The following is a 12004-nucleotide window of genomic DNA, read 5'->3' as shown; positions in this document are numbered from 1 at the left end:
AAAACCCAAAAAAACCCAGACACTCTTTCATACACAATGTATAAGAGATAAACAAAACGCTTCACTAAGTAAATATGTCGAAACAAGGAATTGACTGCTTGTCAAAAGATAAAAATTGAAAGGTAATTATTAATCATAAATTTCACATTGAAAAAAACATTAAAATGAAATTTTTAAGTCGGAAAAAAAACAAACCCAAAAAGAACCAATGATAAGATGACATAAATAATGATAATATTAATCATTAAAATAATGAAAATTTTGGTGGATATATAGTTCCCATTAATACTAGTATATTTCGTGTGTTAGTAAGATATTATACATTAAAACAATTACATTTCAGTTGAAATGTATCCAGTTGAAATGTATCTGTCATACAAAAATATATTCCTCAATTAGTTACCAGCTATTTCAATCGCTTAGCAATGTCATCAGAAATATCAAAATTCAAATGGCTACCTGCTTCAGTCTTCCCATATACAGCACAATTAAAGTACCAATCACTATAAAGTTGATTACTATCACGAAGTTTAGTAATCAGTTCCATGTTGGATTTTGTAACATCATCAACTAGTCTAAAAGTGCATTGTTTATGCATGTTTTTCTTTTCTCTCATAATGCGGTATTTCACTTCAGATTTTAGGAGTATTATAATGACTGGTCTATGTTCTCCTTCTTTACCTGATATCATATGAATAGCTTGTATTTCATCAGGTCGAATGTTTACCTTCAAAGTGTCTTTAACAATTCTACTTTTAAAGATCTCTCTTAGATTTGCATCATTGTTTTCTGGGAAATTCATCACTTTTATGTTGAACTTTCTGCTATACTGCTGATTATAGTTAGACATTTGTAATGCTTGTTTGGAAATAATACCATTATCTTTAACATTTATCTGAAGTTCATGGATCATTTTTCTTTGGCTAACGATCAACTCTCTTAAGCCTTAATTCTCTTTTTACAGTTCTTCAACAGCTTTTGTTTGGAGATTTGATAATTCAATTGTCATATTTACACTACTATCCAATGAAACATCTGTGTGAGTTCTTTTAGCTGGATTTCCTTTATCACTACCTTTTTTAGCTGCAAACAATATTTGCACAGTTTGTACATTCTTTTTGTCACCTTTTTTTTTTATCTTTGTCGTTAGAGTTCCCACCTGGCATTGTTAAACTAAAATAGTACTCACAAATCTAATCCCAAAAATTTTCCAGACAAGTAAATAGAAGACTTCCAATTATGAACAGTTTTACTGAAATGTTCTCACAACAAAAAATCTTTCTTCAGAATTTTCAAGGTTGAAAATCCAAATTTTCTCAACAAAAAGTTACTTCACTGTGTAGAGATAATCATACTGAACATCCTCATATGAATATCATACATTTGGTCTGTCAAAAATCACATAAAATTGCCAAAAAAACTGCAGAGACCAAAACTCAGTTGACTACCTGGGCGGCCATCCTAATTCATTAAAAACTATATTCAAAGATGGAAAGATATCTGCAATTAATAATTTTCAGAGAATTGTGATTTAATTTTCGATATTGCACTATCATGAGTTTGGTGTGCTTTCGATAACTCGTATCAATACTTTTTCGTCGTAAATGATTGTGTATATCATAGGAACTGTCGTTTTTGTTTTATTTTTCAAGTTTGACAGATGGTTAGAAATGTGTTGTATATCATTTATTAACTTGCAGCAATTCAATAGGGATTCTCTTACTTTTTTAATGTCTTCTTTCAAAAACAGAAAACCGAAAAAGACAAAGAGGTATTTTAAACAGCTGTATATCATTGAAAAATATCCTTTTGTTATTTGTATCATCTGATTACTGTCTAAATGACAAATGTCCTGCTTCCTAATGCAACCAGGTCGGATTGAAATATATAAGTATGGTTCAGTGATATTATGGAATGATCAACTAAAGTATACAATAACAGTCATGAATACATGCAGTATCATACATATATGTATTTTCCCGCGTTTCGGAGTATAGCGGGAAAATGTTGTCTAAAAGGGACGTTTTATAAGAACTGTATATTTTTTGGCGGGTTTTGGTATGTGTAGTTGTACACGTGGTTACGTGGACCAATCATTTGGATTGTGTCAATAAGTATTCTTATGTTAATTAGGTGAAAGCGGGTTTTTAATTTTCGTGTGTTTGAAAATCATTCTAGCCGCAGACGTTCAACACTAAACATGTCGGAGCCGGCAGAAATAAACATGCTCATCGACCGGAAAATTAAAGACGCTATGAGCCAGAACCAAAACGAGATGCTGCAGAGCATCGACAGATTAATGTCTAGTCGCTTAGACACGTTTCAGAGATCCGTTCACGAAACGCAGAGGCAGCTATCAGAAACTCAAATGTCAAAAATCCAGCAGATGAACACCGAAAATTACGTTTTCAAGCGAAAGGGAAACGAAGAGCAGTTCAAGATTAACACAAAAATCACCAACAAGATTAAAGAGGCCAGAAGTATTCTAAAAGAATCGCAGGACAACAACGAAAGTACAGAGGGCGCGATGAGGAACATTTGTGAAGGTTTGGGCTGGGGTAAAGCTGATGACCGTAACTGCATTCACGGTCATCCCAAGATGTCGGATGAAAAATTAGGTCAGTTTCTGTATTGTCTGTTAAAGTGTTTCTATATCATTTTCTTTACAAATCATACATTGAAACGATGTAAATTTATAAAAGAATCACTCGAAAATCACTAAATACTTCCGAGAAATGTGCATGAAACGGGAAATTCGATTTGAAAAAATCGTTAAGATGACCGTAAATCATAATCAAAATATTTTCAAGATGACCGTAACATAAAACAAGGATGACCGTGATTGGTAAAACGATGACCGTAACTTGTAGAGGATGGCCGTAATTTGTAAAGACTGACTGTAATTTATATAGGACGACCGTAACTTTTATAGGATGACCATCAATTCTAAGAAATATCCGTATTGTATTCAAAGCTTTTTTGTTGAGTTTGTCGATCTCAATAGGGGCTCGGTTAGCGGATATAAATATGTTTCATAAATTTCTTTTTTTTAAACTATAATATAATTGGCCATATTTAGGATTTATAACAATGATAGTAAATTGCATATTTCTCGTAAACAATGAAATATTTATTGATATCGACGTTAAAATTTTAACACAAATTTACAGCGATACGACGAAAATTTGTAGAAACATGAATGTGTCCCTAGTACACGGATGCCTCATCTACACTATCATTTTCTATGTTTAGTGGACTATGAAAATGGGATAAAACTGTAATTTGTCATTAGAATTAAAAAGATCATTCCATAGGGAAAATGTGTACTAAGTTTCAATTTTATTTAACTTGAAGCTGGACAAACGGACAAACAAACAGACGAACGGACGAACGTACGCACAGACCAGAAAAACCTAATGCTAATAAATGGAGCATTAAAAACATTAATAATACATACGAATATTTGGTAATCGAGCCCATGTGTATGGGTCCAGAGGAAGCAGATTAAAATCTTAATATGTCTTGATATATGCAGGCGGAAACACTTTTGAAATAGAACAAAAGAATCGAAACTCTGTGTTTATCGAGAAAGCGATAAAAGTTAACTGTAATGTTTGATATAGTAACAAAATTTTAAAAAGTTAATAGAAACAAATAAAACGACAATTTTCTTATTTTAAAAACACCATTTGCATAAGTTTTCAATGTATCTATTACATAGTAATGCAAAACAATAAGATATCAAGTCGACAACATGGTTCTTATCGGGGCCTTTTATAGCTGACTATGCGGTATGGGCTTTGCTCATTGTTGAAAGCCTTACGGTTACCTATAGTTGTTAATGTTTGTGTCATTTTGGTCTTTTCTGGATAGCTGTCTCATTGGCAATAATACCACATCTTCTTTTTTATATATAGTATCTATAAGTTGGATGTAGAAAATGCATAACCTCCGATTTTTTTTATAACGGACGGAGAACATATCAATCTTTTAGTTCAGAAATTTTCGTGTCTGCCCTTCCATTATGTGAATCAAGAAAAAATTCCCCAAAACAGGTAACGATTGTATCGAAAAGAGAAAAATCGAGTGCACCTTTTCATGTTAGGGCATGTTTGGGGTGTATATTTTGTCTTTAAAACGTACAAAGCAAGAGTATTTTATATAGCATCACGCTTCAGATTCTATCATTATTATATATCAAAGCTACAGGTTGAATTTATAACGTAAAAAAATGACAGTACGAAAAGATGAAATATATGGGTCAATTGAGATACCTATCTAATGAATCACAAAAACAGAGTAGGTGTGTTCGAATAGCTATTTTTTCTCAAAGTACTTGACGACAGTCTTTTAATTTGGATGATGAAAATGTGTGTGTGATAACTAGGGTTTATAATCTTCAACCACTGAAAATGTTTAGTCTGCCCTTCCACGAAATATATAATTAGAATTTTTTTAAATGCTTAAGAATTTTCAAAAATTCCATCTGACATCCAAACAGACAATATTTTTAAGTTGAATCAATGCAGACAAGATCATTAACTAATGCTCATTAGCTAGTAGATACATTTGTATTTTAAAATATAACTGACATATAACGATCGATCGTAATGGTGCTATGTGGATAAATTTATCAGTTTTCAAGAGCAAAATTGGCAGAGCGTCATCCCTACAATGGATTCCATTTCTACGACTGTGAGCATGAACTGACGTAATGGGGAGATAATTTTGAAGAAGTAGAATCCTGACTGTATGAATAACATTTCTGTATATATACAAATTGACAACGTTCCGCCTTGTGATACGCTTTTCGTACAATACTATTTTAAGGATCTACTTTGCTGGAGCTCACCTTCACTAGTTTATTCGAATGATATTTTCAAAATATTTCTGTTATTTTATTTGCACGACAAAATGAAAGACGATATAATATCAATGGGTGTACATGCAATTTTTTGGCATTTTTTAAAATGTGTATTTATTATATGTCATTAAAAGGAATCCCAGAAACAAAAAACAATCTTTTGTCGAGCAGTTGAAGGATGTGCACCGCATGTCTTTTGGCAAATTCATTTTAAAAATTGAACCCTCTATTGTAAAAAAGATACATATGGTAATCTTTGCATTTGAAGCACGTCTTATTTTCTTCTACCTATAGGATAAAACTTTCATATTAATATGTGTATACCAACACGATTAATCATTTGATACAAAAAGATAGTTATATAAATACGGATATTTCTTACAATTGAGGGTCATCCTTTAAAAGTTACGATCATCATTTACAAATTACGGTCATCTTAAAAGCAGTTACGGTCAGCCTTGTTATGAATCGCTGATTCTGTTACGGTCATCTCGATTGTGATTTACGGTCATCTCGATTGTGATTTACGGTCATCTTGGCGATTTTTTCAAATCGAATTTCCCGTTTCATGCACATTTCTCAGAAGTAATTAGTGATTTCCGAGTGATTCTTTTATAAATTTACATCGTTTCAATGTATGATTTGTAAACAAAATGATATAGAAACACTTTAACAGACAATACAGAAACTGACCTAATTTTTCATCCGACATCTTGGGATGACCGTGAATGCAGTTACGGTCATCAGCTTTACCCCAGTGAATCTTAATCATCGACAAAAATTGATTAAGCTCGCGGATCAGTCCGATAACGGATGGAGAACAGTTACTGAGTATGAAACGCACAACCTAGCAGATGATTCAGAAGACGAAAAACGCATAATACGAGCAGAAAACAAAGCGTCGAGGAAAATGAAGAGCCACAAAAAGTTTAAGACACGTATAACTCCTTACATTGCCCTATAGTCTACTCGATTCAGCTCAGTTAATCATTCCTGTGGTGCATCGACCCGGAAAATGTTATGAGTGTGGTTTGTCAGGACATTGGATGTCAGACCATTATAAACAGGGTTGGCAAACTTAGAAAGAAGTCTGATAAGATAAGTACTAGACTATTTAGTAATGATTTATCTGTTAATTTTGGTAGAGAAAATGCTATGGTTTCATGTAATTCACCTGTAGGTAAATTAAGAAGTTCAATTGATTATTGGCGTAATATTATTTGCGCTAACGAGACAGTTATTGATATCATAGAACATGGATATAAAATACCTTTTCACACAGAGCCAAGTGAGGTATTTTTGAATAACAACAAATCGTCTTTAGAGAATTCAGATTTCGTAGAAAATGAGATTTTAAAGTTGATAGAATTAGGATGCATCAAAGAATTTTCATGTAAACCTAAAGTGGTCAATCCGTTGACGGTAGCTAACAATAAAAACAAAATATTACGTCTTTAATGTTTTACCATTTGGTATATCTACTGCTGGTTATATATTAACCAAAGTTGTAAGGTGTATTGTTAAATATTTACGAAATTCAGGTTTGAAAATTATCATGTATTTAGACGATGGTTTAGGCGGGGCTGACGAGCTAGATAAGTCAGGCCCAGGAAACTAGCATAGTTGTTCAGAAAGTTCTGAAAGATAAATGCAATCGGACACCTAGCCAAAATGTGGTATGGCTGTGTTTGGTATGGCAATTTGACAAAGGCATGGTTTCGGTCACGGAAAGTCGACATTCCAAATTGTTAGATACTTTAAATAGAATTATACACAAAATAGGTAAGGGAGAAATACACGTTTCGGCAAGGGTTCTTGCTTCTATAATTGGTCAGATCATATCTATGCAAGGGGCAGTTGGTCCTGTAGTTAGACTACGTACAAGAGGTATGTACGAATGCATTTTGTATAAAGCAAGCTGGAATGCTAATGCTCTGTTGAACAGTAGATCTCTCGATGAGATAATTTTCTGGAAGGAAAATATAGAGAAAATGAATGGCAGAGAATTGTATATTGTTGAGCAATACTCGAGTGTAGTATACACAGATGCCTCGGGCGTAGGTTACGGTGGCTATTTGGTAAAAGACATAGACGAAGAGATTATGGGTAGTTGGAACGATGGAGAAAAATTGAAAAGTTCTACTTGGAGAAAGCTTGAGGCAGTTTATAGAGTACTGCAGTCTATATCTATGTCATTAAAAGGTCAAACAGTTAAGTGGCACACAGATAATTAGAACGTAGTAAACATAATAAAAAAGGGCAGTAAGAAATCTGATTTTCAAAATATTACAATTAAAATAGCAAACGTATGTGAATCAAATATCATTAAGATCGTACCAGAGTGGGTACCTAGACAAGAGAACGTTAAAGCAGATAAAATTAGCAAAACTATTGATTGCGATGATTGGGAGATAGACGATATTACATTTGAATATCTTAATCAGAATTGGGGTCCACATACCGTAGATAGGTTTGCCACTGATTACAATGCAAAATGTAGCATATTCAATACTAAACACTAGTGTCCAGGTACACTGGGTATTGATGCTTTCAATAGACAGTGGGGTAAAGAAAAAAACTAGATTATGCCATCACCTTCAGACATATCCCGATGTATACACAAAATTATACAAGATAAAGCAGATAGCGCTTTATTTGTTCCTTTATGGGTTTCAGCACCATATTGGCCATTTTTACACAAAGTCTATGAGAATGTTGTAGAATTCGAATCATTCATTAAAGATAGTAAAATATTACCATCAACAGTTATCAAAAAAGGCCGAGGTAGAAATGGTATGTTCGGAAAATCCACAGATTTCAGGATGTTGGCTATGAAAATAAGGTTTTAATTTATTTCATTCTTTTCTACAGGTATCGGTCTGAAAAGCAGGGTGTTGGAGCAAATACAAGATGGAGTGATTCTTTCGGATGATTTTGACGAATTGCGAATTAAGATGTCATCGTATTTACTGCAGTCCAGGAGTGACAATACTAACAATAAATATTTTTATGCTTATAAACGGTGGGAGAGATTTATATTGAAACAAGGGGTACTATCTTTGCCAGCAAAGCCTATACATGTAGCTTTATATTTAACCAAACTGATAGACACAGGTTCATCTTGAAGTGTAGTTCAGTCAGCGTTTTACGGTATAAAATGGGCACATACAGTTCAAGGTTTTTCAGATCCCACAGAAAATGCTTTTGTGACCAATTTACTGGAGTCATCTAAACGTCAACCACATAAATCGAAAATTAAAAAGGAACATATTTATTCTGAATCTATTATTGAACTTTAATATAAAGACAGTGATATAATAGCAATTTTAAGGGATTTATGTATGATTGTTCTTAGTTTCTCTGGATTTCTTAGATACAATGAGCTTAGTTCTCTTCGTAAAGACGTTCATTTCAAAACTAATTATTTAGAGATTGATATTGACATAAGCAAAACTGATCAGTATAGATTAGGGGAAAAATTAGTTATTTCAAATGGTGAGTCTGCTGCTTGTCCTTATAATTGATTGTCCAAGTATTTCAGTATTTGTAAAATTAAGTCCAGTTCTGAGTAGTATTTATTTAAACCTATTGTTAGATCAGGCAAACGGTGTTCGCTAATTTACAAGAACAAAAAACTGAGTTATACCAGAGCTAGAGAGTGTATAGTAGCTAGACCCAAAGAAGTTTGTGGTGATATAAACATAGGTTTACATTCTTTAAGGGCGGGTGCAGCCACTGTCGCAGCTAACGCTGATGTTAAAGAACGCTGCTGGATACGGCACGGTCGATGGAAATCTGATACTGCCAAAGATGGATACGTGGCAGACTCACTTGCACATCGTTTAGAAGTTACTAAGAAGCTAGGTCTTTAGCATTTTCATTTTATTGTATGTCATTTATACTTGTCCGCCCTTTCTTTGTGTTTCTAGTCTGCACGGCGTAATGCATTGCTTTGTGTTTGTTTTTATTGTAGTGTAGTTAAGACATGTATTTTCCCGCGATTCGGAGTATAGCGGGAAAATGTTGTCTAAAAGGAACGTTTTATAAGAACGGTATACTTTTTTGGCGGGTTTTGTTATGTGTAGTTGTACACGTGGCTACGTGGACCAATCATTTGGATTGTGTCAATAAGTATTCTTATGTTAATGAGGTGAAAGCGGGTTTTTAATTTTCTTGTGTTTGAAAATCATTCTAGCCGCAGACGTTCAACACTAAACTTCAATGTTTCATAATATTTGATGTTGTATATTATTTTGCTGTTTTTTCTTGTGAGGGAGTTTGGCATCAATGTCCCGAGGCGTGCCTTGCACTTGGTCCGAACACAGATTTCCATATCAATTTTCTTTAGTTTTTTTGATGGTTTTTCCTGGGCGGCGAGGTTACGTTAAAGACGGATATGCATACATACATACATACATACATACATACATACATACATACATACATACATACATACATACATACATACATACATACATACATACATACATACATACATACATACATACATACATACATACATACATACATACATACATACATACATACATACATACACACACACACACACACACACACACACACACATACACACACACACATACACACATACATACATACATACATACATACATACATACATACATACATACATACATACATACATACATACATACATACATTTTAGAAGTGAAACATTTTGTGTTGTGAATCGTATCTTAATAGCAAATTTTTGTAATTGACATATACTGTTTTTAAGCAGGACAACTGTTTTTGAAATAATTATAGTATATAACAATGTAATGAAATATGACGCAAAATATAAACTCAAATGTGATAACCTCTTTGCAGATGAAGAACTAAATAAAGATGTGAAACGTTGGAAGAAAATACGATACGAAACTCTTCTTAGAATGAACTATTTAAAACAAGAACTGTATAGAGCAAATGAAAAAATAAAAAATTCTAGAATACTGAGAAATATAACAACTGGCGCATCATTATTTGTTGGTGCATTATTTGCCCCTTTTACAGGGGGTGCGTCTTTGGTTGGAGCTGCCGCGGTGACGACTGGCGTTGCTGGTATCACGTTCATCATTGAAACTATCATCGAAGGAAATGTCATTGGAACAACACAGGCCGCTGTAGATAAAGATAAAACGGAAACCATTCGACTTCGTCAGAAAGTAACATATTTTCAGGGTATTGTGTGCTCTCCATTTGCGGTAGAATTGTTTAAAGTTAGTCTTGGCACCATCTGTAATTTGCGTGAACAGTCCCTGTTGTCTTTTATAAAGAGTTGGACTGGAACTGATAGTACTTCGTTGTTAAATGCCATTGCTAAACTAGAAAAGTACACTCGTAACTTAGAAAGCGAACTTAATACCGTAAGTACTAACAACCATACAAATATGCTTTATTAATAAACATTCCATCACATTCACATGTGAAACTAGTGGTAAATACATACAAAATACAATCACATACAGTCATAGAAAGGAATGAAAACAACTTTTAAATGGAATATATTAATAATTACTTTACTTTATAATAACGATAAATCAGATGTCTAGAATAAATTAATAATGGAGGTATGAATTCTGTCAATGATTTATATTCTATTTTAATCGTGCACTTCTGGTTCATAGAAAGCATAAATCATAAATATTTTAGAATTTAGGTTAAGATAGACTAGAAGCGTGTGTCAGGCAAAACCTCCAACTCCATGAGATACTTTTTATTTTGACAATGATTGACTAAAATTAAAACATTTTGTTCGTAATGTTGCAAGCCATTTACATTTAGTGCTTTGGTTTGGTGCATGCCCTGTTTACATTTGATTTTTTAGTTTGATGCATGGAGGTTTACATTTTATGGTTTTGTGCATGCCCTGTTTCCATTTCCTCCAATTCGATTGTAATTGCAAGCACTTTCTAACTCAATAAATACTAAATTCAAAACACATCCGTTTAAGTGTTTTCTCCGCGTAGTCAGTATTTCGGAGGTTACCATCACGGTCTTTGCTTTCAGATAAACCAAGTGTGAATCAATAATTAATCTATATGTCTTTTCCAGGTTGAAAAAATCCAAGAAAAATATGCAATGCCCTAAAGACATGCACATGAACATGAACACATGTTTTATTCGATATTTTGGCACTTCTTCATGTATTTGCATACACCATGTGTTATTTAAATCAACATGCGTGTTAGTTGAGAGATGGAGGCTTTCAGAAGTGTCCCACATATGCATTTGACTATTTTTGAATTGTGATTAATTATTGCATTGTTTAATTCCTTATGGACGAATACCACTTTAATACATAATAATATAACATTGGTGTTATAGTCCAGCAGATAGGTGAATACGTGTGCACTTTGTTTAAAAGCAGGACATTTTGAAAAAAAGCTAATGTGAAGCATTATGAACATGATGAACAAAAATAGATATGGAGGCAAGGTAAATTTTATCAACTTCCGGTTTTATCATCAAAACATTTTATTCAGAATCTTGTCATTTCCAGTCAAATAGATCACTATAACATATTTTAAGGACGAAATACATTATGTTTATTCAAAATAAGCAATGTATGTTCCATCAAATAGAGTTGAAGAACTGATACTACTATAGTTATATTGTCAAGTTAACAAATTTTAAGACATGTCATTTAGAATCAACAGGGCAGTACATGGGAGGACAGACTGTTCCACACCTGCAACGACCACAACATCAAATTCGAGACCAAAGTAAATTAACTCTTGACATGAATAAGGTACATCTGATAAATTCGTTTACAACGGTTGCAATTGACCGTTTTGTCTTTTATCCAACCAAATGAAAGGCGACAGTTACTAGGGAACATTTAGACTCATAAGTCGAAAGTAAACTGACCAAATCCGTGACTTACACTCAAATAATAGTACATAAAAACAATATAAAAAGTGAAGACTGAGCAAGACGGAGCCAGACAAACGCTGGGAGTGTTCTCATGTTTTCTGGAAGGGCAAGCCAAGTCTGTGGTTCCAAGTTGAGACATCCTCCGCACTTTACTACCTTGATAAGTATAATGTTTGGTGTGTTAAAAAACGACTGATTTTGTTGGCGAAATACCTTAAATGTACTTGCTTTTTTAAAACTAAA

At 33.4% G+C, this 12004-nt stretch overlaps 2 protein-coding genes across 3 annotated transcripts in view; both read left to right on the top strand.

Moving 5' to 3' along the window:
• LOC143085225 (uncharacterized) overlaps positions 1-11485 on the top strand; it is a 41687-nt gene extending 30202 nt beyond the window's left edge. For both annotated transcript variants that reach the window (XM_076261460.1, XM_076261459.1), the window contains exons 4-5: positions 9716-10251; positions 10940-11485. In XM_076261460.1, coding sequence (XP_076117575.1) covers positions 9716-10251; positions 10940-10975 — 572 coding nt within the window. In that variant the 3' untranslated portion in view covers positions 10976-11485. The remainder of the gene's footprint in view (positions 1-9715; positions 10252-10939) is intronic.
• LOC143042904 (uncharacterized) lies at positions 1974-6285 on the top strand. Its single transcript, XM_076215414.1, has 2 exons — positions 1974-2573; positions 5623-6285. The coding sequence occupies exons 1-2, from the start codon at positions 2201-2203 to the stop codon at positions 5826-5828; spliced, it is 579 nt and encodes a 192-aa protein (XP_076071529.1). The 5' UTR covers positions 1974-2200; the 3' UTR covers positions 5829-6285.
• Positions 11486-12004: the final 519 nt, after the last annotated feature.

Source organism: Mytilus galloprovincialis, chromosome 8 (genome assembly GCF_965363235.1).
Source record: "Mytilus galloprovincialis chromosome 8, xbMytGall1.hap1.1, whole genome shotgun sequence".
Lineage (NCBI taxonomy): Eukaryota > Metazoa > Mollusca > Bivalvia > Mytilida > Mytilidae > Mytilus > Mytilus galloprovincialis.
This window is presented reverse-complemented; position numbering and strand designations above follow the sequence as displayed.

What these genes read in the sequence shown, in the direction of transcription:
- LOC143042904 (XM_076215414.1), top strand. Translation starts at nt 2,201, where the DNA reads ATGTCGGAGCCGGCAGAAATAAACATGCTCATCGACCGGAAAATTAAA. An exon ending in CTGGGGTAAAGCTGATGACC is followed by an intron (nt 2,574 to 5,622) that starts GTAACTGCATTC and finishes GCTTTACCCCAG; the next exon opens with TGAATCTTAATCATCGACAA.